Below are 22,894 nucleotides of genomic sequence, written 5' to 3'. Positions count from 1 at the left end.
TCATCAGTTAATATCCAATATCAAATAAACTAGAAATTAATAGAATGTTAAGGTAAGCACATTTTATTAGGTATTCAATTAAAAATTAGGAGAATTAACATGGGTAATAGATTAGGTGCTAGTATGAAACACATGGGAACCCAAACTTGGAACCCGGAGAGTTAGGTGGTGGTGAAAATGGTAGGAATACGTTGATGAGCATCATTAGTGCAATTATTTGGGTCAGGAGGGAGAGAAAAGACCGAGTGGGCACTACCTCGCTGGCTATTTTGGTTGCATATTTGACATGTAATAGAGCTGGTGTGACCTCCAGGCCAGTCAGGTTTCTGCCTTTAATGGACTCTTCATAATCTTTCCTATATTCTTTCTAATGTAAGTAGGAAGGAAAGACAAGAAAGAATGTTTGTTACAACTTATTTCTCAACCCTAGGAAGAAAACAGTTACATTTTCTTTCTGTGTATGGCTTCTTGATCTTAGTTCTGCTGATAATCACACATTTGAAACATGACTGACTGTTCTGGAAATACCCTGGGCAAAGCAAATTCCCCGAGGAGACTTAGAGGCTGAGACCCTTTGGTGGCCTCTCATTTGCCTGTCTACCGCTCCCATGGGGGCTGGCCCTCTGAAAGGGGAAGGACGGATGTACCCCCAAGACTCTCAATACATTGTCCTCTCTCTTGATGACACTTTCCTGAAGGCAATAAAATTCTACTTGTGAATCAGAAGTGACTCAGGGGAAGAAAATAAAAAACCACTCAGAGGAAGGGGATCTTGAGGGCACCAAATGCAAATTTGCCCTTTCTCATAATCACAACTATTATTCTAAATCACCTAACAAATAAGGTGGATAATGAAGCCCAGAGAGGTTGTCAGGCTTTGTTCACTGTTGGGAGGAAGGACCACCAACTCCCCCATCTCTCAAATCTCTGGATGAGGCTGTATGACTGGGAGGCTTGGAATAGACATTGGGACTCGATTTTTGTCATTTTTCAATTCCGATAGAATTTGACATCTACAGAAAAGTTGTAAGAATAGTACAAGTAGCTCCCACAGATGCTTTCCCCAGGTTTACCAACTGTTTTAAACAATTTAAAATTTTCTGTTATCTGGCATTCTACACACCAGAAAGCTCCCCAAACTACTACTTATATTAAAAGCCATTTATCTTTATGGTTGGAGATATGCTCATGGAGGTGAGGCAGAAGAAATCCAAAATAAGCCTGTTTCCCAATGAAGACAGACTTTCTCAGTTTCAAAATAAGATTCATTCTTCTCCACTATTGATTAAAATTTTTTAAAATTTTATTTTAGATGCCTCTGCTTACATTTCTAAAATAGGAAATATGACATACTGACTTTTTTGATATTTTGATAAAAATCCTGATGAAAAGAAAAAAAACTCTTCCTTTCTGGGACTGGAGGCTTCCTATTAAGAGAACAATTCAAAGCCAACAGTGGGTCTGCATAGAGGGAACTGATTCAAAGAAAAAATTACATTCAAAATAATTTGTTTCAGTATTAGGAACAGTTTGCTATGTCCTAATTCTGTGAAAAGGGTAGTTGAGATAAAACATATATGGTAAATGTTTATTATTCAGAAAATTTTTTTATATATATAATGGAACCACAGGATTTGAGATATGGAAAAGATTTTGGTAATCATATGTTGAAGAATCCCATCATCCACACCTTTGGGATAACAACAGGCTCAACACTTTTGCGGGTAGAGGTTGTTTGCGTTAGCTCGATGGTATACTTGCTGTGTTGGGGTTTGTGCAGGACTTACCCCACTCTGCATCTGCTGAGACTCCTTGGCAGTGATGTACGTTGGTGTTTCAAAATCTAGCATAGGCTTCCCTCGTTCCTTTTCATACTTTTCTTTGTATTTCACCTAGTGATAAAACCCTTATGAGACATCTCTGGCCAATTCTGAGACAGAGACCAGTTTAACAGTAGCATTTTTAATTGGTACATTGTGTCCAATTGGGTGGCATCTCATTGCCAGGCAAAACAGTTTCCTGTCATGTTTCAGAAAGTTACTTTTTATTTTGGCCTGGCAGGGTAACACCATAACTGTCTGCAAGGCGTGGTCAGGATTTGTGTTCAATTCAAGGAGACAAAAGGATCACTGCAGAAGAATCAGCCAAGACAAGCATTGAGACAAGAAATTCACGGGAAAACTGTCCACAGGGAAGGTTCGCCGAGATTTGATGTGTATAGATGTGAATATTTTAGCCTGAGCATCAGCCAATATTTCTAATAAAAATCTCCAATCTTCCCTTCATAAGAATTTTTATCAGGGACCTGGGGCCTTAATAGATAATGCATACAACTTTATTTACATATCAACTCAACTGAGGTAATAACTGGTCACATATTCAATGCTGACAATATAGATTGGTATGAAAATGAAAACCAGTTGACTAGTCATTGACTGAATTTCTAACAAACCTGACATTCTCAAAAAGACCCCAAGGCTATTTTACAAATACAAACTCCTCATCCTCATCACAGGGGCTCAGGAATGGGAGGAGCCTATAGATATTCCTAATTTACACAGGAGACACTGAAAGACAAAAGCCTGGGTCACACAGCATCTTCATGGCAAAGGCCAATCTCAGCTCTCTTGCTTATGACAACACATTAACATAGAGGTCCAGGAACACAGGCTGCTTTACAGATGATGGAAGGCATTTTTAGTAATTCAGCCTTCTTGTTAATGCCCAATGGGGATGGGAATAGCTGAATTTGTGAAATAGAAGGTCATGTGGCAGCGAATACCTTCCCTGAGTTCCTGGGAGAATCTTACTTGTATAAATTTTGCAATTTCTTCCACACCCAGAGACTACTTCAGTAGTGACCTGATCATATCACTCCTCTGCCCCAAATCCTCCAAAGGCTCCCCATCCTTCTTAGTAATATTTTCTTTTCTTTTTTTAAAACAAATATATTTATTGATTTATCTGGCTGTGTCAGGTCTTAGCTGTGGCATGTGGGATCTTTAGTTGCAACATGTGGGACCTAGATCCCTGACCAGGAATCAAACCCAGGCCCTCTGCATTGGGAGCACGGCGTCTTAGCCACTGGACCACCAGGGAAGTCCCACTAATATTTTCTAAGGGATCTGTCTCCCTGGTGATATAATCTTCATGCTTCCAGTCCCTGTGAGTAACCTGAATAACACATACTGCATGCCTACTGCACTATTTCTCCAATGTATGTAGACATTGTTATCATTCATAACATGAACATTTGTTTCAACATGTTGCTAAATTCCAGGCCCGTGATATCTTTGGGCATTTTCACAGGCAATTGTTGCTACAAGTGTAACTACTGTTCTCTAGGGGAATCCATGAAAACTGTGGACATTGTAGGTGAATGTGCAGGAAAAAAGACAGTCTTGGTCAACTTACGATACTCTGTAATTCTGTGGCCTCTTTTAGATGAAGCTGCTCCAGATTGTCAGGTATTGTGTGGTAGTGACCTTTACTCTTCTCATAGTTCTTCTTGTACTGGTACTGAGGGGAAGGAGGCAAAAAAAGGCACATTGATGGCAAAGCTGCTCCGCATTCCTATTTTTCTCCTTAGGTTGGATATTTACACAGCAGCAGCATCAAGACCAAATGAAAATTAGCAAACACCACATAGGGGATTAAAAAAACATTTTAAAGGATGAAGATACATGTTCAGTATTGTCAGTTAATAAATACAAGGATGTACGCACTTAGATTATATGGCTTATTCAAAGTAGGCTTTTAAGAGTGAAAAGTTAAAAGTGAAAGAAACTATTCCACGTGTTAAGTCTATGTTTTTAGGAGGAGGAAAGGGAGTAGTTAATTGGGAAAAAAAGAAGTTAAAATATTCCCCAAACAGAAGCATTTTTATAATCTGAGAGGTGTGGCAGTCAGTGGACCACTGGTAGGTTAATGTTGTCATTTGAAGAATGCACTCAGAGGATAGACATGCTTTCAGTAGCGGAGAAGGAGATGCATGTGACCTCAAAGAGGAATTTAGCTGTAAAGGGTGAAACAAGCTGTTTTTGGAGCAAATGATTGAGCTTACAGAACTGGCAAGGTGGCTTGTATTCAAGACATGGTTCATTATTAGCGATTCCTTCATGTCAGTCACAGGTTTGTGAAGTTTCTTCAAATCAGCCTTATACTTAACCTGTGCCACAGTAAGGGGAAAAAGGAAATCATATAAATAGGAAATGGAAAACTGTACTAATGAAACCATAATAAGTTAGCTCATCCTGAAACAAATGCTGGAAATGGTGATAAAAAAAAAAACCCATAACTCATTTACAGTAGCCAAAAACGGGAAATTCAAGTATCCATTGACAGATGAAGGGACAAACACAGTGTGATACATACATAAAGTGGAATACTATTTAACCACAGATGGAATGAGGTTCTGACATATGCTACATAGCACGGATGAACCTTGAAAACACTGAGCTAAATGAAATAAGCCAGACCAAAAAAGGACCAATATTACATGATTCTACTTAAATGAACTCTTTAATAGGCAAACTTATAGGGACAGAAAGTAGATTAGAGCTTTCCAGGGATTGGTGGGAGAGAGAAATGGAGAGTTATTGCTTAATAGTTATAGAGTTTGTGTTTTGAGGTGATGAAAAGCTTTGGAATTAATAGTGGTAGTTGGACAACATTGTGAATGTAATTAATGGCACTGAATTACATACTTAAAAATACTTAAAATGGCAAATTCACACATACCTCACTTGCAAGAGTATTAGCATCTTTCATGACTTTGTAGAGCTGGCTATCTTTTGGATTGTATTTTGGTGTCTTGCCCTTCTCTTTGTTGAAATTTTCTCGGTATTGAACCTAATAGCAAATGCAAAAATCCAAATTATTCCTGAATGTCAGTTTATTTGAAGGCTGAGGAACAGGGGAAATGTAAATGCAAAAGAATATATGTTACACAAAAAGTGATCATATAATTTATTATCCAAATTAGGCCATTTTAAGAGTAAAAGGGAGCATTATTAATAATTATGCAGGGACAACAGGCAATTGAGTATAAGAACAAATGACATAGTATTTGTTTTGCTCATTTTTATATTATCCAGAGGTATGAAAGATTCACTTCCTTTTGATGCAGGACAAAAATGCATGGGAAAAGGCTTCTGGCTAAATTCAGAGACATGATCTAATATATTTGATTTGAAGCATTTTAGTCCTCCTAACTAGCAAAACCAAAAGCATTTTAGGTCTATTTCCAGGAGTTCAAAGAGGCTTTATAAATGATCAAGATAAGTGATAAGTAAGGAATCTGTTGAATTTAGGAGAATTTATTATTTTGTACTTTGGCTTTATCATTTTAATTTTTTTTAATTGGAAAAATATTGGCATAACTTTTGAGTAAAAGAACAGAATTTGGGGGTTAATGGCTTTGATATAATTTCAGGTTAGATGGAGGAAAGAAGTGAGATAAATTTAACATAAAGAGAAAAATAAGATTAAATATATTTTACTTGCAGGATATATAAAAGAATATGTAAAGGATTAAATAACTTCAATTTAAAAAATAAGTGCAATGCCGGGCACTAATAGTTGCTTAATAAATGTGATTTGATTGATGAAAGAAAGAGACAGTCATAATGCCTAAGCAAAATAGCTAAAGATGAGATTTACTTATAGGAATATTCAACAGAATAAACTGAAAGTGACAGAAACACTTCCTTACTGAAAGACAGACTGATTCCTTTGACACTAGGATTAACACCAGAAATAGAACCCTGCTAGTTACTTATTCTGGGCATCCCTGGTGGCTCAGATGGTAAAGAATCCGCCTGCAATGCGGGAGACCTGGGTTCAGTTCCTGGGTTGGGAAGATTCCCTGGAGGAGGAAATGGCAACCCACTCCAGTATTCTTGCCTGGAGAATCCCCATGGACAGAGGAGCCTGGAGGGCTACAGGCCATGGGGTTGCAAAGAGTTGGACACAACAGAGTGACTAAGCACAGCACAGTTACTTATTCTAGGAAGAAAGAAAAATGAGCTCTTTCTAGATGTTAGCCAGCTAACAGGGCAATATTTGATGCTCTGGGACACCTAGAGTTTCTGTTGTTGGTAAAATGAAAGACTTGCTCATTCAAAGTTAGCACACCAGGATCTGGTTGCCCAGATATTTCGCACTGTAGACACTTAAAATCAGTCCCCTCATGCTTCATCACTTTACTTCCCCACAACTTTCCACATCCAGCAGAACAGGCACAACAGGAGGCCACTCAAGTGCTAAGAACAATGAGGTCTGCCACATTAAAGGAAAAGCATTCACAGTGCTAAGACTCATTTATTTTGAATAAATCTCCAGTGAAAACGCACAGACAAAATAAGCATGCAGAGCAGTACAGCAGGATGCGGGCGCACTGAGTCAGACACGCAATGGAGGAAGCAGAAACAACAGAACAGAAAAACACAACATAAAGAAATGCTACAATGGCTCTTCTCTGAAAGGAAATGCACTCCCCAAATAAAATGAAAAGCCTGCTCAGGAATGTCAGAGGTGGTGAGCTGGTGTCTGGACCAAGAGAAAACGTCCTAAAGATGCAGAAACCCTAAGAATAGGGCTGATCCCAAGAGCTGAGAAGCACAGAAAAGCAAAGTCAGGTAGATGTGCAGAGGCAAGACTGGGGAAGAAAAAATGCAAAGGCCCATCTCTGATGCGAATAAAATCCATTTCTTTAGAAGAATGCTGAAAACCCTCTATCTTTTAGAAAATAACTCACGTCTGAAAAAAGTACTTGAAGAGCAGCTTTCTACTGGCCTTTCAGTTCCTTTTTCTTCTGTTAATTTTAATCAGATTTAAATTTCTAACTTTTTAATTAAAAAGTTATTCCTCCTCTTTCCACAAGAAGGCCCCAAGCAAATGCAGTCGAGCATAACTACTGCCAGGAATATGAGCCACCATGTCCAACCTTCCTTTTTGACCGAATCTTCTTAAGTACCACTCTATTTTGCATGATAAGGACACATATCAGACTCAGGACTTCAAGAATTCTTAGAAAGGTGTGGGATTAGGTGGGAAGTACAGTAAACCCAAGTAAAGTGTATATCTTCCCTGGTGGCTCAGATGGTAAAGCGTCTGCCTACAATGCGGGAGACCCGGGTTTGATCCCTGGGTTGGGAAGATCCTCTGGAGAAGGAAATGGCAACCCACTCCAGTATTCTTGCCTGGAAAATCCCATGGACGGAGAAGCGTGGTAGGCTACAGTCGATGGGGTTGCAAAGAGTCGGCTGAGCAACTTTACCTTCACTTTCACAGTAAACCCACATTCATGTGGGATGTGGAATGGAAAAGCCTTCTTTCTCTTGTTTACCAGGGAAATCTGAGATACAACTGTGCAGTGCCATGTTGCAAATGGCAACATCAGTGTCCATAATCCCAGAGGGCTCAGAGAGTGTGGGAAAGAAGTTTTCAATCAATTTTTTCAAAGTTCAATTGAATACAAAGATCTAACATCCAGTTCTACTTCTTTGCAGAGACTTGAACAGGACAATAATATTGACACTTCTAAAGACTGAAGAGCAGGTTCAAGAATTAGAACATTTCTTGCTATTGAGACTATAAGACATAGGGTGAAAGCTACAACTGAAAACATTTTGAGCAGTTTATACTGTTGATTTGGAGTATGTCTGAACTGCAAGACCATAGTAAATAACCAGTCTTAAATGTATTAAATGCCAATGACAGTCATCAGCGGAGACTTTCTTTCTCTGGTTGGAGATAAGATGCCCAGTCTATTTTTACTTCATCCTTTGATCAGTGTCAGCAGCCTAAAGAAGTTAGTAGACCATCTCAAAACTACTCTACCTTCCTACTCTGGAGGTATGTTCCAGGGGGAATGTTTCATGCAGGAAAAGATGGGTGTGTGCAAAAGTATATCTCCTGACGAATTTCCACAGCATTCTACACATTCCAACACAAGACCAACAGAAAAAGAGTGCAACTTGGTCAGTCCCCTGACCAAGGCTAAGAAGGTAGACAAGAGAAAGAGGAAGACAGAGATACGGGCTTGCTGGTGCTGGTCTTACATCACTGATGAGCACATTAGTTTTCTTAAGCTGCCTCATCATAGGGGTGTCATAAGATGCGGCGCCGTGCCCGTGCCCTCTCCTTTGGCCTTTGATGTATTCCACCTAGAGTGCCAGCAAGACAGCAAAGTCAGAATGGGCAGAGCCCACACAGATGGGGTCTCCTGGACCAGTGGCCGCACCAGGAAGCTGTCAATCCTGAGGAAGCCTTTCCCAGGAAGTAATCCCAAGAAGGGGAGCTCATAATACCACCTGGTCAGGTGTCATTCTCCACATCACAGGATTCACCTGAGGTTAGAAATACAGGCCTCGCTATTTTCAAAACCAGCAAAGTCTTCAAGGTTTCAACTTGTTTTTAGCTTGCTAATAATATGAACTTGATTTAAAAACACATTAAAAGTGTTTTAAATCGAAAAGTTCTTGTTACATTTTACTATTCTTAGAGATTCCACTACTTTTTGTGGGGGGTTTCATATCTTTGTTTCAAGTATTTATACCATTCCATTAATTTGTAATAAAAATACTGCATTGGCATTTAAAAATAAAAACTTAAAAAAATCATATTTGCTTATCGTTAGACACCTGAACTTTTTGTCTCTTCATAATTCCCATTTCTTGTCACCTGACGTTACTACTTGTATCTTCTAAAAGATTGGAAATCCATGTTTGGCATTGCTGAAAGGCATATGTACAACCACCAAAGGTATCCTAAACCTATTTCTTCAAACAAAGACTTGAGAAAACAGTAAAGAAGAAGAAGAAGATAAATAAATATTAAAGAAAAAAAAGAGGAAGGCAGGATCTCAGAATTGGAGGAGTAATAAGATTCTTGAGCTTGATTTTCTGGAGTAAAACTTGTTCTCTGAAAGATCTGGTGGTTGATCATGGAGTCTCTGATCTAATGTCTAAAAACTTGTCATAACTCAGGAGTATTCTACATAATTAGTCTAACAAGGGTAATTAGGTAACAGGGCAATCAAGTTTGGGCACATTTCTGAGTCCATCTTCTCACTAATATGAAATCTGCTAGCATTAGGCATTCCCCCTCAGCTCCCCTTGCATACCTCAATCAGATACAACCCCAAATTGTAACTATTTATCCGTAGACATAGAGTCTGAGGACATTTATTCCCCTCATTCCTAGCCCAAGCTTTCAATATATGTTTGTTAAATAAAAAAGTGACTGCATTTGATAGAAATTTTCAAAGCTTTTCATGATATAATTTTCAAAGCCCTGAGTGCTATCAAAGACCCCGTATCTCTTTGATCACTAATACTGCACTTTCATTCTGGGAATCACTTCTTCCTGCAGTTTCTAAACATCTCCTCACATTAGAGTGACTGCTTGCCCATGTGTGTTACCTGGCTGCTCAGCTTGGCTGCCTTCTTGGCCATTTCAATGTCGGGGCGACCAAGCATGCTGAGTCCGTGGCTGCCTTCCTTGCGGTGCTTGGCTCTGTACTCCACCTGAATCAAAGAAAAACAAAACGGACAACGTGTTCAGGTGGCTGGGGCCTTGTACTACTTGCTCGCGGTGCATGGTGGGCTGGCAACGTTTTAACCATCCACCTACCTCGCTGGCCTGTTTGGCAGCCTGCGTGGCTTTCTTGATGTCTGGCCGATCGGCCACTGTGGTGTAATGCAGGTTTTCTTTCGCATCTTTTTTGTAAGCGACCTTCATTTGGAGAAAGAAAACATTTGCTCATTTGAGAAACAGACTTTCTTTCTGAAAGGAACCTTTCTGATTAAAACCAAATCAATCCCACCACCATATATTTTAAACCACCAGATATAGAAATTAGGGTGGCCACTCTCTGGGCCCAGCCCACCACGCACCAGTGTGGGACCCCCTGGTGCAGGTGGGCCCCAGAGAGTGAGAAGAGGGACTCACATTACTCTGCTTCTTGGCCACATCCATGGCGTGTTTCACGTCTGGGGGCTCCAGCATGATGGAGTAGTTGGATTTGCCTTTCTCCTTGACAAACTTCTTCTTGTAATTTGTCTGAAAAGAGCCAGAATTTCTTAGGTGAGGAGGGGAAGCCGGGAACAGAATTGTTTTACTTGAAGAACTGTGAGAAGATCTCAAGGAAAATCCATGGTTCCCCGTTTTGGTGTCTTTGGAACTGGGGTGTCTTGTCCGTATTCTAGTTCTTCTCTGTCATTTCTGTCCTGGAGCCTGACATTGAGCCACACACCAATCTTTAAAGAATGATGACAAGCAAAGCAAACTCTTTCATTCATCTTTTTAAAATAAAGGGAACCTTACACGGCTCATAAATACAAATTATTAAATATATGATTTATTGTAAATACATGATACAATAATAAATACATGATCATTAAAGCATTATGCATAAGGACGTAGTGGGCAGAGATTAAGGAGATATGAAGACGTGATTTTGATTCTCTAAAATTGTTCAGCAGTTTAAGGAGAAGAGAGATGATGAGAAAGACAGATTTTCACTATCAAAGCTTCCTCCCTTTATTACCACTAGGGTAGTGATATCTTTAGTGCCAGAAAAGACATCCTATGGTAAAACCCATATCTGCCACAGTTGCCAAAACTGGAAAGTCAATAAATATTGAGTCTTTATTATTACTATTTTTGGTTGCGTCGTGTGGCATGCAGGATCTTAGTTCCCCAACCAGGGATTGAACTCTGCATTGGGAGCACGGAGTCTTAGCCACTGGACTACCAGGGAAGTTCCTATTGAATTGTCTTTTAAGCCAGTGTTCAAAGTTCACATATAGGTACTGGCTGTAAGAGAGAAGTGACGTAAAAGAAAGTGTGTGTGAGCAAAAACATGACCTTCAGTCTTTTGCTGGATGCTAAGGTAAAGTGGCATTGCTGTGGCCAAGAGTCCCGGAGCTGGTCACTTACATCACTGACGTTCTTGGTCACTTCTTTGACGTGAATAGTGTCCCGGGTCTCTGGCAGCGTCGTGTACGAACCCTGCGCCAAGTGCTTCTTCACATACGACTTGTACTTGTTCTGGGAGAGCACAGAGAGCTTGTTACAATGCCGGCCTGCGGCATCAGCCCAGGACAGAAGGCGAGCATATGGGCTGCCGGGGGGGTACCTCGGACACCAGGCTGCTGACTGTCTTTGCCAGGAGGATCTGTGGCGTGTCAGGTACGGCATGGCAGCTTCCTCTTTCCTTGACGTGTTTCTCTTTGTATTTCAGCTACAGGGGTGAGAAAAAGGCATTTCTTCAGCTCCTCTGAGTCTCCTGCATATTTTTTATCAAGCTCCTGAGTCACTAAATAGAGCTGGTAGAGTAGTGTCATTGACATAGTTAGAAACATTAAACTCAGTATAAGATTTGATATTTAGAAATCTTGGGAAATACCAAAAAAGGATTTTCTTTATCTCGTGCAAGCTGGGGCTTTAATAACAATCAGAATGAACGTTATGATGAATCTTTATACATGCAGCTTTAGTTCAGAGCGCTTTGAAATGTCATTGGACCCTCCCCCAATCCCTGGGAGGCATTATTAGTCCTCCTTTCCAGCTGAGGAAACAGGAAGCATAGGAAGAGTGTGACCCCACGAAAATGAATATGTTCCCTTATAGAGTCCAGCCAGGCCTTCAGATCCCCAGTTCTGGCTGGGAGGGCTGGCTCGTGGAGCCTCTGCAGCAGGCCCGGCCACCTGACTGTTACAGCTTCCTGCTGCTGCCACCCTGCTCTGCCAAGTCACTGCTGTGGACTGGGGTCAGCAGCCCTCCCCAGTCCACAGGGTGCCCAGGGTGCCCCTGGGGACTGGGCTGCAGAAGACAGCCCTGTGTGAGGCTAGGCCTCTGGGAGGGGACCGCATGCTTACATCACTTTCGATTATAGAATTCTTCAGGGCCAGCACCATGTCTTTATCATCCGTGACGGAAAGCTTGCAACCCTTAAGGTACTCTCGGTCCAGCTTGTATTCAAACTGTAACAGAAGAAAGTCAGAGGAAGCTGGAAAAGGGTGCCAGGCACAGGAGCAAGATGGTATCTGGTTAAATTTCTAGGGAGTCTTCTTCTTGAGGGCACTATGAGGATTTGCTGCCAGGATGGGGGCAAGGGTTTTCCGGCTGGGTCCACTGCAAGCTGGGCTCTTCCTCACCAGCCCCAAGGCCAGGACAAAGCTTTCCTGGTCCTCCCCTGCCTCCCTCAAGAGCCATTAGTGTTTGGGCTCAGCCATGTGAGACCAAGCTGTGTGGCCAGGTCTACTTCCTGAGCTTGCCTTTCACACTTCACAACCCTCCTGTCCTTCTTGGATCTCAAATGAGCTAGGGAGTGACAGTGGTAATTATGGATAATGAGGGACGTTTCTGCCCTGGGTATGTCATGCAGTTCTGTCTCTCTTATCTCACATCACTCTGCTGCAGGGTTGACTTAGCAGCCTGGATGAAGTCTGGGCGGTCAGGGGTCCATTTCCAGTAGGCTTTGGTGGCTTCATACTTCTTCTTATAGTCCAGCTGTTTTTAACAAGATAGAAACAGGTCAGTTCATTAAGTGGCCTGAATTCACAACCACACACGCAGCACAGAGGGACTCAGCTTGCATTTTAACAAATCCTGGTTCTTTATGCAAGAAGAGAGCCCCAATTAAAATTTCTATACAATTTACGTAACTAGTTTTGTCATCCTATGGGACCCGTTGGCCTCAAAATAGAAGCTAATAATTTTTAAAGGTTCCAGATGAAATGATTTCTCTAACTCTGCCAGGGCAGTTTAATTATTTTGAGTCAAGTACTTTTAACTTCTAACTAAATTCAGACAACTTTAAAAAAATTATTAAATACTTTTTATTTTCTGCCAGGCACTTCTCAAAGTGCTTTATAAATATTAACTCATTTAATCTTCATCACAACTTCATGAAATCAGCAGCTGAGGAACTGTCTAGAGGGCCTAAGTAAGCTGCCCAGGTGAGACAGCTAGTGAGCAGTGGAGCTGGGGTTCAAACCCAGGCAGCCTGACTTCATAGGACATGTGTACTTGCTAGGCTTGCATTTGAGCTGGAGAACTGGCTACCTCAGGCTGAATCTGAGGAATAGAGTGTAATTTCATTTGAGTATCCTTGCCCTCACTATCAGCCACGTTTCTTCACTCTTTTTGTCTCTCCTTTTTCTTGGTCAAGGTATCATTTGTGTACAATAAGATACACATGCTTTCATGTATTAATTTTGATCAAATTTTTTCCATTGTGAAAATTTTCAAGCATATGAAGAGTTGCAAAAAAAGATAAAAGTTGCATGAATCTTACAGAGAATATCCATATACCCAGCATCTAGATTCTACAATGTACATTTTACTGCATTTGCTTTGTCCCAAATCTATGCTGCTACTTATCTCTCAGTCCATTCTCAGGACACCTGTAAGCTCCCTGTCAGCCCCTAAAGGCATTTCAGTTTGTTTGTCCTAATAAATGCAATTCTCTGTGGCACTAGTGGTCACAGCTTGGATTTTATAATCTTTCATTATATAACCACATATATTTTTAAGAAGTCAATACTTATCTAAATGCACAAAAAAGTTTCTGTGGTTGAGGCTTTAAGATGCCCCATCACACACAAAGAAGAATCAGCACAGAGATGTGAGCAGGAGGAAGGTCTAGGTCAACTCCTTACAGCATTAAGCAGCTCAAGTGTTCTCTCTTTTCAGAAGGAGGAGGCTCAAGAGTTTGAGGCAGGAGAAGAACAAAAAGACTGGAGACACTTTCAAAAATGTAACCTTCATTTCAGAATTAAACTCATTTCTCAGTCTCCTGACACAGCGGCTGAGTGGGTACAATATCCATGGGCCACCCTTGTTTTTTCCCACCTTTCCCTGGTGAGAACCATGGGAGCATTTAGAGGTCAGCGTTATCACTCATGCTCCAGGGCCCAGCCCTTGATCTGGAGTCACTAGAACGCAACCGCCTGAAGTGATGCCAAAAGAGGCCATGTGTCCTGCAGAAGCTGATGAGCCCCTGTTAGATTTGGGGACTTACATTGGTGTTGACTTTGTAGGCATCCTTGGCTGCTTTGATATGAACAGCATCTGGCTCAATGGTACAGTTGGACTTAGTTCTCTGGTAAACTTCTTTGTATTTCAGCTGCAGGAGGAAACACAGGTGAATTTTTTAAAGCAGCCCACAAGTGTCTTAAAAAACAATTTTAAACTGTAACTATAGTACACAACACTTCTTAAGACTGAATACATCTGTTGTGAAGAAATGATGCAGCATCGCATCTAGCATACGTGCACTTATCCTGTCTCAGATCTTAGCGTCTACCCCTCAGGACACACTGAATCTGTTCACTGAGCTACCATAGAATTTATGTCCTCTGAGCTTGTGCTGAAAAGAACAGCCGGATAGCAGTCTATGTGTTTTCCCTTCCCCAAATCAGAAACTCCAGAGTTTAGAACATCTTAAAAACCATTGATGGAAGACAAGACTTCCCCCAATGGCTCACCCAAATGGCATCAGGCTTGTCCTCCTTCCACACCCCTGTAAGTTGTAGCTGTTATCATGTTATGTTGTAATTATTTATCTATTCTTTCTATTGAGCTGAATCCTTTGCAGGCAAAGTTGTGCATCATTCATTATTTCATTCCTAGCAGCAAGCACTTAACAAGCAACATATGTGGTCAGTCACTCAGTCATGTCTGACTCCTTGCAATCTCATGGACTGTAGCCTGCCAGGCTCCTCTGTCTATGGAATTTGCTAGGCAAAAATACTGGAGTGGGCTGCCATTTCCTCCTCCAAGGGATCCTCCTGACCTAGGGATGGAATCTGCATCTTCTGCACTGGCAGGCAGATTCTTTACCACTAGTGCCACCTGGGAAACCCCCAAGGAACCAAATAAATATTTGCTGAATCAATGCACTGACGATGAATGCTGTCATCCCTGTTGCCATTGCTAGGGCCACCCCTAGTGAGTTTCAGCGGGAGGGGGAGAAACAGGGAAGGCTTGGCCTCTGTGAGCCCAGCTGCTCATTTTTTCACCTTGAGCCTGGAATTTCTAGCGTCACCCATTTTTGCTCCTTTTAAATTTCAGGGCCCTGGGGCCTCATCTCGGCCTTCTCACTAATTATTGCAGAAGGATCTTAGGTCTTAACATGGTTAAATCTGAAATAAAACTGTCCAAAGGAAGCCACGGTAGTGCTTACTAAATTTGCCTGATCATGTGAATCACAGTTTTCTGCACTTTTTCATAAATATAGCAAATCAGTAGCGTTAGGGTGCAGGCCTGGACATCCATATTTTTCATCAGTTCGGGTTATTGTTATAATCAGAAAGCTTAAGGAAATGGATGCAGAATTGTTTCTTTTTTTTTTTTTTTTCCAGTGAGGGAGAATGGGCTGCTCCACATAAGGGATCTAACTTATAGATGTTTATGAATACCCGATGCTCATGTTTGAAGTGCCAAAACTTATTTTATATGAAAAATATAATAAATATTTTTCAATGATTTATACATTTCTGCCTTCATAAACAGTGCACGGATATATTTAACATTTTTCTAGGCAACTCAAAGTCAATAGTGTGAACCCATTTGTTTATCTACCAAAGAACTCCTGAGCACCAGCCTCAGTCAAGGCTTTGGGGTAGGGATTCCACAGTTGCTTTTAGTATTCTTTATGATGCCCATAAAGCCATGGAGTTCTTTAAAATATTAATCTATTTGTTACCCAAAATGCAAGGAGATCAAACCAGTCAATCCTAAAGGAAATCAACCCTGAATTTTCATTGGAAGGACTGATGCCAAAGCTGAAGCTCCAATACTTTGGCCACCTGATATGAAGAGCTGGCTCACTGGAAAAGACCCCGATGCTGGGAGATTGATGGCAGGGAGGCAAAGCGGGGACAGAGGATGACATAGTTGGACGGCATCACCAACTCACTGGACATGAATTTGGGCAAACTCCATGAAACAGTGAAGGATAGGGAAGCCTGGCATGCTGCAGTCCAGCAAAGAATTGGACACAACTCAGTGACTGAACAACCACCACCAAAATGATGCATTTTCCACCACAGAATCTAGCTATGTATATCAAAATATATGGATATAATTTCTACTCAGAGTATTAGGATTTAATGGCTACCTTGTTCCTCTTAGCCGAGATGAAGCTTATAGAGGATTTATTAATAGAGTTTATGGCCCACTGCATTTTTCAAATGGTCTCAACAATATCCTCCTACACTACATGCTTTTCTGCAATGTGACCTTCCCATTTGTTCACCCAGAGGAGGCCTATGTCTCTTCACCCCTTGAATGTAGGTGTGCATACTGTGCCCAGCAACATAATGCAACAGTGACTCTGTGTCAGTTCTAGGAGTAGCCCTTAATGGGTCTGGATCTTCTACTCCAGCCTCTTAGGACACGTCCACCACTCTGTGAGACAGCCAAACCACAAAGGCCACGTATAGAGGTTCCTGTCTGTACCTGAGTGCCCTGAGTAGCTGAGTGCCCAGCCAAGCCGTGATCAGGCGCCAGCGCTGGGAGCAAACAATTCGTGGTTGTTGTGGCTCTCCTGAGCTGCAGCTGTCTGTTAGCACACGTAATAGAGCCTTGACTCAGCTATGCCCAGTGTGCTCACAGAATGCTGAGCCAAAAAGGATGACTGCTGTCTCAAACTGCTACAATTTAGATTGATTGTTACACAGGTATAGATAATTGGTCCTGGGTTTGTTAAATCACACTAGAAAGAGGCCAAGGTGAGAGGGGCCGCAAAGCCATCCCAGTACTTACATCACTGACTTCATCTTTGACCTTCCGGACATGCAGCAACATGGGTGTGTCGTGAATTGTGGTGTAGCCTCTGGGTTTCGCTTTGTTGTATTCCAACTTATACAATATCTGAAAGACATGTCAAGGCAGAAAGAGCCAACTTTATGCATCTCAATTTATCTTGTAATATATGTAAAAATATAAAGGGAACATTGTTGCTATTGTCATTGAATATATACAAAGGAGAGAGAGTCCCATAAACTCATCAGGTTTTCATGCTTTCTGCAAACGCTCCCGTGCCTCTACAATGGGGTGTCTGCTAATTTGGCTGCGATGATTCTTTACTCTAAAAGAAGAGTCCTGAGTAGAGTAGTACATTCAGTGTCCCTACCTCCCTCCCATTAAATGGCAGTAGAATCTTCCAAACACATAACCATCTAAAATGCCCTTCCACATTTGCAAATACCCCCAAGGTCAAGAAACCACTCAGAGCTCCCTGTACTTACATCACTGATTTGTTTGTTGACTTTTGTAGTACGTAGGTGTTCTGGAGTATCCACAATTGAGGTAAACTTGTCCTTTGTTTTTTCATAATTCTTTCTGTACTTGATCTAAATTGTAGAGAAGAACAAGTTAACTTGAAGTAGGAGAGGGCCTTCAGGGACTCTAGCTTTCCTTTTGAGACAGTCCCATGGAAAACAACAGGATTATTATATAAGCCATAGATATGGGGAATGATGCCATGCTTTCATATTAAATCTTTTTGATAGCAATCAGGTAATAGAGTGAGAAAATAACAATAAGAATAAAATGATAGTTTCCAGATACTTTATCCATGTGGAAACTGAGCCCCAGAGAGGTTAAGAGTATAAGCTAAGGGCATGTGTAGAGTGAAATCTCAGAGCCAGGCCTAGACCCATACTCTCTGGACTCTGACAAGTAATGATTCACTCACAGTAAGCTGCATCAAATATGTATTTTCTTAAGCTATATTTTCATATCAAAGATGAAACATGAAAAAAATGAATACAAACAGTTCAAAGCAATTATTTTAAAAGACATTCATTTTTGAAACTTTCAAGTCATGATTTTTTTTTTCATGCACATAAGCAGTTTCAAGCAGACACAAAGAGCATAGCAAAATTCCATGCACAACTATCCGATGATCATATCAAGGTGAAGAGAAAAGTTTAGGCAAATAGTATGTCCATAGGAAGGCATCCTCATTTCATGTGTGGGTCTGATGTCAGACTAAAGTGATAAAACAAGTTGCTAATACAAAATATTGATTAAAACTTTTTTGGGGTGTGGAAACAATGGCATTTTATTAACATTGTATCTGGTAGTTAGGCAATGACCAGTGTTTTTTGCAGCTTCAAATTTACCTTTCAACATATGATGGAAATGTGGTGGAGTGTGCTTCAGATGACGTTGTAGGAAGGCAAGGTGATCAGTAGTATTGTTAACATGTGTGCGTGAGGACAAGCTGTGCTGAAATAACCTAACGAATACAGCAACACAAGAGGGGCCATGAATATGTCCAATATTCAAAGAGCTGCACCATCATCCTCATCTCTCCAAAATGGTACAGAGTAGTCATCGGAGAGCAATGTACACACTGGATGAAAATTTTACATATTCAGACCTTTTAAATACTGTCAAATTTAACTAAGATCCTTATCTCTAAGAAATCTATTTCTTTGGGGCAAACAGTGAAAAACAAACTAACATCATACCAATTTGGAAAACTTTGGCAGTTTGAAAAAGCCTGTCTTACTAGGAGTTCCAAAGGTGTCAGAAGACGTAGAGATGCTGGCCGGCCGCTGCGGCACTGCACTCGGCCACATCCAGAGGTAACTGGCAGGGAGTGACTGTTTATGCCGCTTTGTCATGTGAAACCAGCTTGGGCAGGGGGCAGGGGAAGGAAACCAGGGAAAGCTTAGAGATGAATGCCCCCAAGGCTTCTCAGTCTCTTCTTCTCATCTCATCAGACATTACCTGGCTCCACATGTGTGTGTTGTAGAGGGCAGTCAACATATCTGGACGCAGGATTTCATTACATCCTTGTTTCAGAAGCATCTTGGCACTAGATTTATATTTTCTCTGTTCATGCAAAGAGCAGTGAAGCACAAAAGAGACTTATGAAGACAGAAAAGAAGACAGCTCTATATCCCGATCACCTCTGAGTGAAGAGATGTAGGCATACACACTTTGTGTTCTCACGTGTATGTGTGGGTGAAGACACCAAATGCATTATAATGCCAAGCAGGCTGACTGAATTTGCAGCTGGCCCCCATAGCCTTTGTGAATGGGCAATAACAGAGCTAGACCCACCAAAATTGCCTCAGAAAAGATGACATCATTGGAGTAGAAAAATACAGTAAGGAGTTCTGTCTTCTTGCCATTAATTTGTTTGTTTCTGCATTTACACCTTAATTTGCACTTTGGACCTGCAGTTGACATACAGGCCCTCCAGAAGGATGAAGGGTGGAAGGACCCAGCTGTGCGTCGCCTCTTCACCACCGCACACGTGAGGACACAGAGCATAGACTGGCACACTCAAAGAGCTCGTGGGCTCTTTGGGTGGCTAGACAGATACTCTGGAACAGAACATCCCAATATCATAGGCAGAACCTATGACATCCTTGCAGCAGACGGGACGACATCTCATGAGAAACTGGAGCGCAGTCCTGCTTGGCCATCCAGACGGCCCCATCACAGTACCTGACTGATCTGGTCGCCTGCGATCTTAGCCAGCAGATGTCTAGGCTCATCGACTACCAGGTGGTATTTATCTTTCCGCTGCTCATAATCAGCTCTGTATTTTTTCTGCTCAAACATCATATCAAATTATAGCAAGAGTACAATTTCAAGGCTGTATAGAAATGTCCCAAGATAAACACTTCAGAGAGCCAGAAACATGTCCTTTCTAGAGGTGGGCTCCCAAAGCATCCAGGGTAATGAAAACAGGAAGGCAGAGAGAGTTAAACAAAGGAAGATCACCTGGAGAAGGCTGGGGCTTGGGCTAGATCAATTATGACACCCAAGTGGAAGCACCTTGTGCCTAAAATGTCCCATCTTTATATATGATGTCATTAGCAATGTTGGTTTTATGACATCCTATATCGTATTTATAATAAGGCACTGACAAGCTATAGGCTTACTACTAAATGCTGGTAAAATCAAAAGCATATTCATGGACACATTCTAATGCTAGTTAATTTATCTTATTATAAAAGAGACCTGGAAATACTTCATGAGTTAGAAAAATAGAAACAAAATATATCAAGACTGTCTTCCTAAGAAGTTACTGACAGTAATTCTTCAGAGTCATCCCACCTGGAAATCTACTGCAAATAAAGCAAATTTAAAAACAAAAAAAGAAACACATTGAAATAAGTATACCATTGGCTATATTTTCATTTTTTAGATTCATTTTACTAATTTTCTAATGTTTTTGAATTTATGTAAATCTGTAGAAAATACAAAGACAGGAAATTAAATGTAAAACCATCCAAACATATGTTAATTCATAGCTTGCTTATTTCATCATTTTAAGCTAAATTTAACTTAAACTATTGCAAAGCCAGTACCACGAAAAACTGGGTAGAAGACAGAGGAATATCTTGAATGCAAATGGACACTTCTGTGCAATGTGTGAGTAACTATGGCAATATATTTGAATGTGTGAATCACAACTACACGATTAGGGCTGCCATTTCTGGGCCCTGGTAAGGGATACTAAATTAACTTTGAACTTTTGGGTCTCCCAACTCTATACAGAATCCTGCTGAAGGGAGTTTGACTGAGAGGCACCCAAAGGGCTGTGCTGCCCCATGCCAGTGTCAGCAGAGGCCACGCTGGCTGTGGGCCCTCACTCCACTCTGCACAGGCCCTTCATTTGTTCTTATTCCTGCTTTTGGCAGAGCCCATAAAACAGGGATATCATAAGTGTCTTCCCAAAGACTCAAAGGCTTTCCTGTCATTTTATGTGTTGAGTTTTAATCAAATGTCACTTATAGAGTACTAAGGTAAGTTAATAGGTTAAACTGGATCAGGTCATACGTACCTCATTCATCAGTTGAGTTGCAAACTTGAAATGCCTATTGATTGGACAATCAGCAACATACTTGAAATTTGACTTTGTCCTTTCAAATACCTCTTTATACTTATACTAGAGAAAACAGAAACATGGTTACTTGATAGCAGGTTGTGATTATCTTAAGAGTGAGACATGTGTGATTAATTCATTCATAGAGTTAACAAGTAATTATTGAACGTACTCTATCTCCCAAAGCAATGAAGGGCATACCACCCCAATGCCTTGAAAACTAGCCCCCAAATACATACTTTCATTGACTAGACGTCAAATGGATCTATTCCCATATTGGGTAAAAATTCAAATCAGTTTCTTCTTTGTTTCAATATTTATAGTGATAATTATTTTACTTTGAAGGTATTTCCATGTGTACGTGAAGGCAGTTTTTAACTCTTTAATTAGTTTTACAGGAATTAATCAGATAATTATAATATTTTAGAGTAAGAATATGCTAGCATCTAGACCACTACCTGTTTTTAAATAGCCCCACAAACTAGACAATTTTTTTTAATAATCTTTAGGGATTATAACAAAGAATATGCGACAGAATGAACATGGTCCACAAAGTCTAAACTATTTACTATCTGGCACCTTTCAGAGAAATTTGCTGACTTCTATTTTAGATCTCAAAGGAAACTAATCTGACTGCTTTATTTTGTAAGTAGGAAAATGAGGCCATAAAAAAGTTATTTGCTTCAAGTCACATGTTTGTGAATTAAAATAATCTCACTTTATATCTGCTGCCATATCAAATCATCCAGAGACATATTACTAGGAAGGAAATTCTGGAAGAGCCATGAGGAGTTGTACTGAGATGACCTTTTATCAAATTCCAAGGAATGATATAAATAAATGATTACTGTTGTCAATGAGGTCAGTACTAAAATATTCCTGAGTAGAGTGAATAATGCAGTATGTTCCTACTTTAGGGTCTAGATGCAAGGACAGAGATGGAAATACGAGAAGCTGTTTCCTCAGTTCTAGTACTCTCTGGGGGCAGTGGAGTACACTGCATGGATGTGGCCATTATCCCTGAGTAAATACATACCTTGCTGTAGAGAGTCTTGTTCTTTTCAGCCAGAGTAAAGTCGGGAGTATCATAGGCATAGCAACCAATGCCTTTAAGCCAGGTCAAATCTTCTTTATATTTCACCTGGGAGAAGAACATCAAAGAGTTTTAAGAACCTACCTTCAAATAGCAGGTTAGGATCAACAAAAGTAGAACAAATAGAAGCTCTGACTGTGAGGTATATGGAATAATAAAGTACTGAAATAATTATTTAAGAGGCGTTTCCATTAATACTGATTTTTGCCCACTTTATGGTATATTGTACTGCATATGGGAATTTTCATTTTAATACCAATTAAAGCAATTCAAATGTAACAGGCATACTTTCCTAAAGAGTATATCATTAAGCTGGCAGCTGTATTTTCATATAAAGAACTAAAATTTCTTCCTAAATGAGCATTATTATGTGTCTTAATTGCTTCATGAAGTAGTCTCTTCAGTAGATCAAAAATAGGTTATTGTTTAGATGAAATATATCACTTCCAGACATGTAATATGATGTAACACATTTAGAAGAAAAATTAGGCTGACAAATGTGAATACATTTTTCTGTCTCTCAAGTTGAAGCTCACTTATTCAGCAATGAGTGTTAGGACTTAAACATCCATACACAGGAGCTAAAAGTTAGTCAAGTTTAAATCAGTTGTTATACAGTTTTTGATTTCATAAGTCATGTGGGCATATTAATTTATGTGTAAAAATAGATTTCACAACTCACATCACTAACTGCATCAGTGACTGCCCGATGGTGGAAATGCTCAGGGCGATCAGGAATCGACCTCCAGATTCCCAGCTGGCTCATGTAGTTCTCCTTGTATTTTATCTATAAAACCACAAAGACAGTTTTAACGTCTTATCCAAAGTTAACGTAAAAAAATCTACTTGTTTTCAGAGAGTTTTAGGAAAGGGAGGATACTTTAAAAAATGATGGTGGGTTACTGAGTCCAACACAAGCAGAAGTAAGTAGG

The 22,894-nt window shown here is 40.5% G+C and overlaps 1 protein-coding gene across 20 annotated transcripts in view; it reads right to left on the bottom strand.

Annotated features, from left to right (window-relative positions):
* Positions 1-22,894, bottom strand: part of NEB (nebulin) — a 218,335-nt gene that overhangs the window by 26,139 nt on the left and 169,302 nt on the right. For 17 of the 20 annotated variants that reach the window (XM_055572581.1, XM_055572583.1, XM_055572586.1 and 14 more), the window contains exons 132-150: positions 22,645-22,749; positions 21,906-22,010; positions 20,828-20,932; positions 18,757-18,861; positions 17,265-17,369; positions 16,780-16,887; positions 14,033-14,137; positions 12,415-12,519; positions 11,886-11,990; positions 11,144-11,248; positions 10,945-11,055; positions 9,955-10,065; positions 9,637-9,738; positions 9,426-9,530; positions 4,741-4,851; positions 4,064-4,168; positions 3,415-3,519; positions 1,788-1,892; positions 257-367 (exon numbers count right to left, since the gene is read on the bottom strand). In XM_055572581.1, coding sequence (XP_055428556.1) covers positions 257-367; positions 1,788-1,892; positions 3,415-3,519; positions 4,064-4,168; positions 4,741-4,851; positions 9,426-9,530; positions 9,637-9,738; positions 9,955-10,065; positions 10,945-11,055; positions 11,144-11,248; positions 11,886-11,990; positions 12,415-12,519; positions 14,033-14,137; positions 16,780-16,887; positions 17,265-17,369; positions 18,757-18,861; positions 20,828-20,932; positions 21,906-22,010; positions 22,645-22,749 — 2,019 coding nt within the window. Of the gene's footprint in view, positions 1-256; positions 368-1,787; positions 1,893-3,414; positions 3,520-4,063; positions 4,169-4,740; positions 4,852-9,425; positions 9,531-9,636; positions 9,739-9,954; positions 10,066-10,944; positions 11,056-11,143; positions 11,249-11,885; positions 11,991-12,414; positions 12,520-14,032; positions 14,138-16,779; positions 16,888-17,264; positions 17,370-18,756; positions 18,862-19,482; positions 19,588-20,827; positions 20,933-21,905; positions 22,011-22,644; positions 22,750-22,894 lie in introns of all 20 variants that reach the window. The other 3 variants (XM_055572582.1, XM_055572587.1, XM_055572601.1) reach the window with 2 other exon arrangements.

Source organism: Bubalus kerabau, chromosome 3, assembly GCF_029407905.1.
Source record: "Bubalus kerabau isolate K-KA32 ecotype Philippines breed swamp buffalo chromosome 3, PCC_UOA_SB_1v2, whole genome shotgun sequence".
Taxonomy (NCBI): Eukaryota; Metazoa; Chordata; class Mammalia; order Artiodactyla; family Bovidae; genus Bubalus; species Bubalus kerabau.
This window is presented reverse-complemented; position numbering and strand designations above follow the sequence as displayed.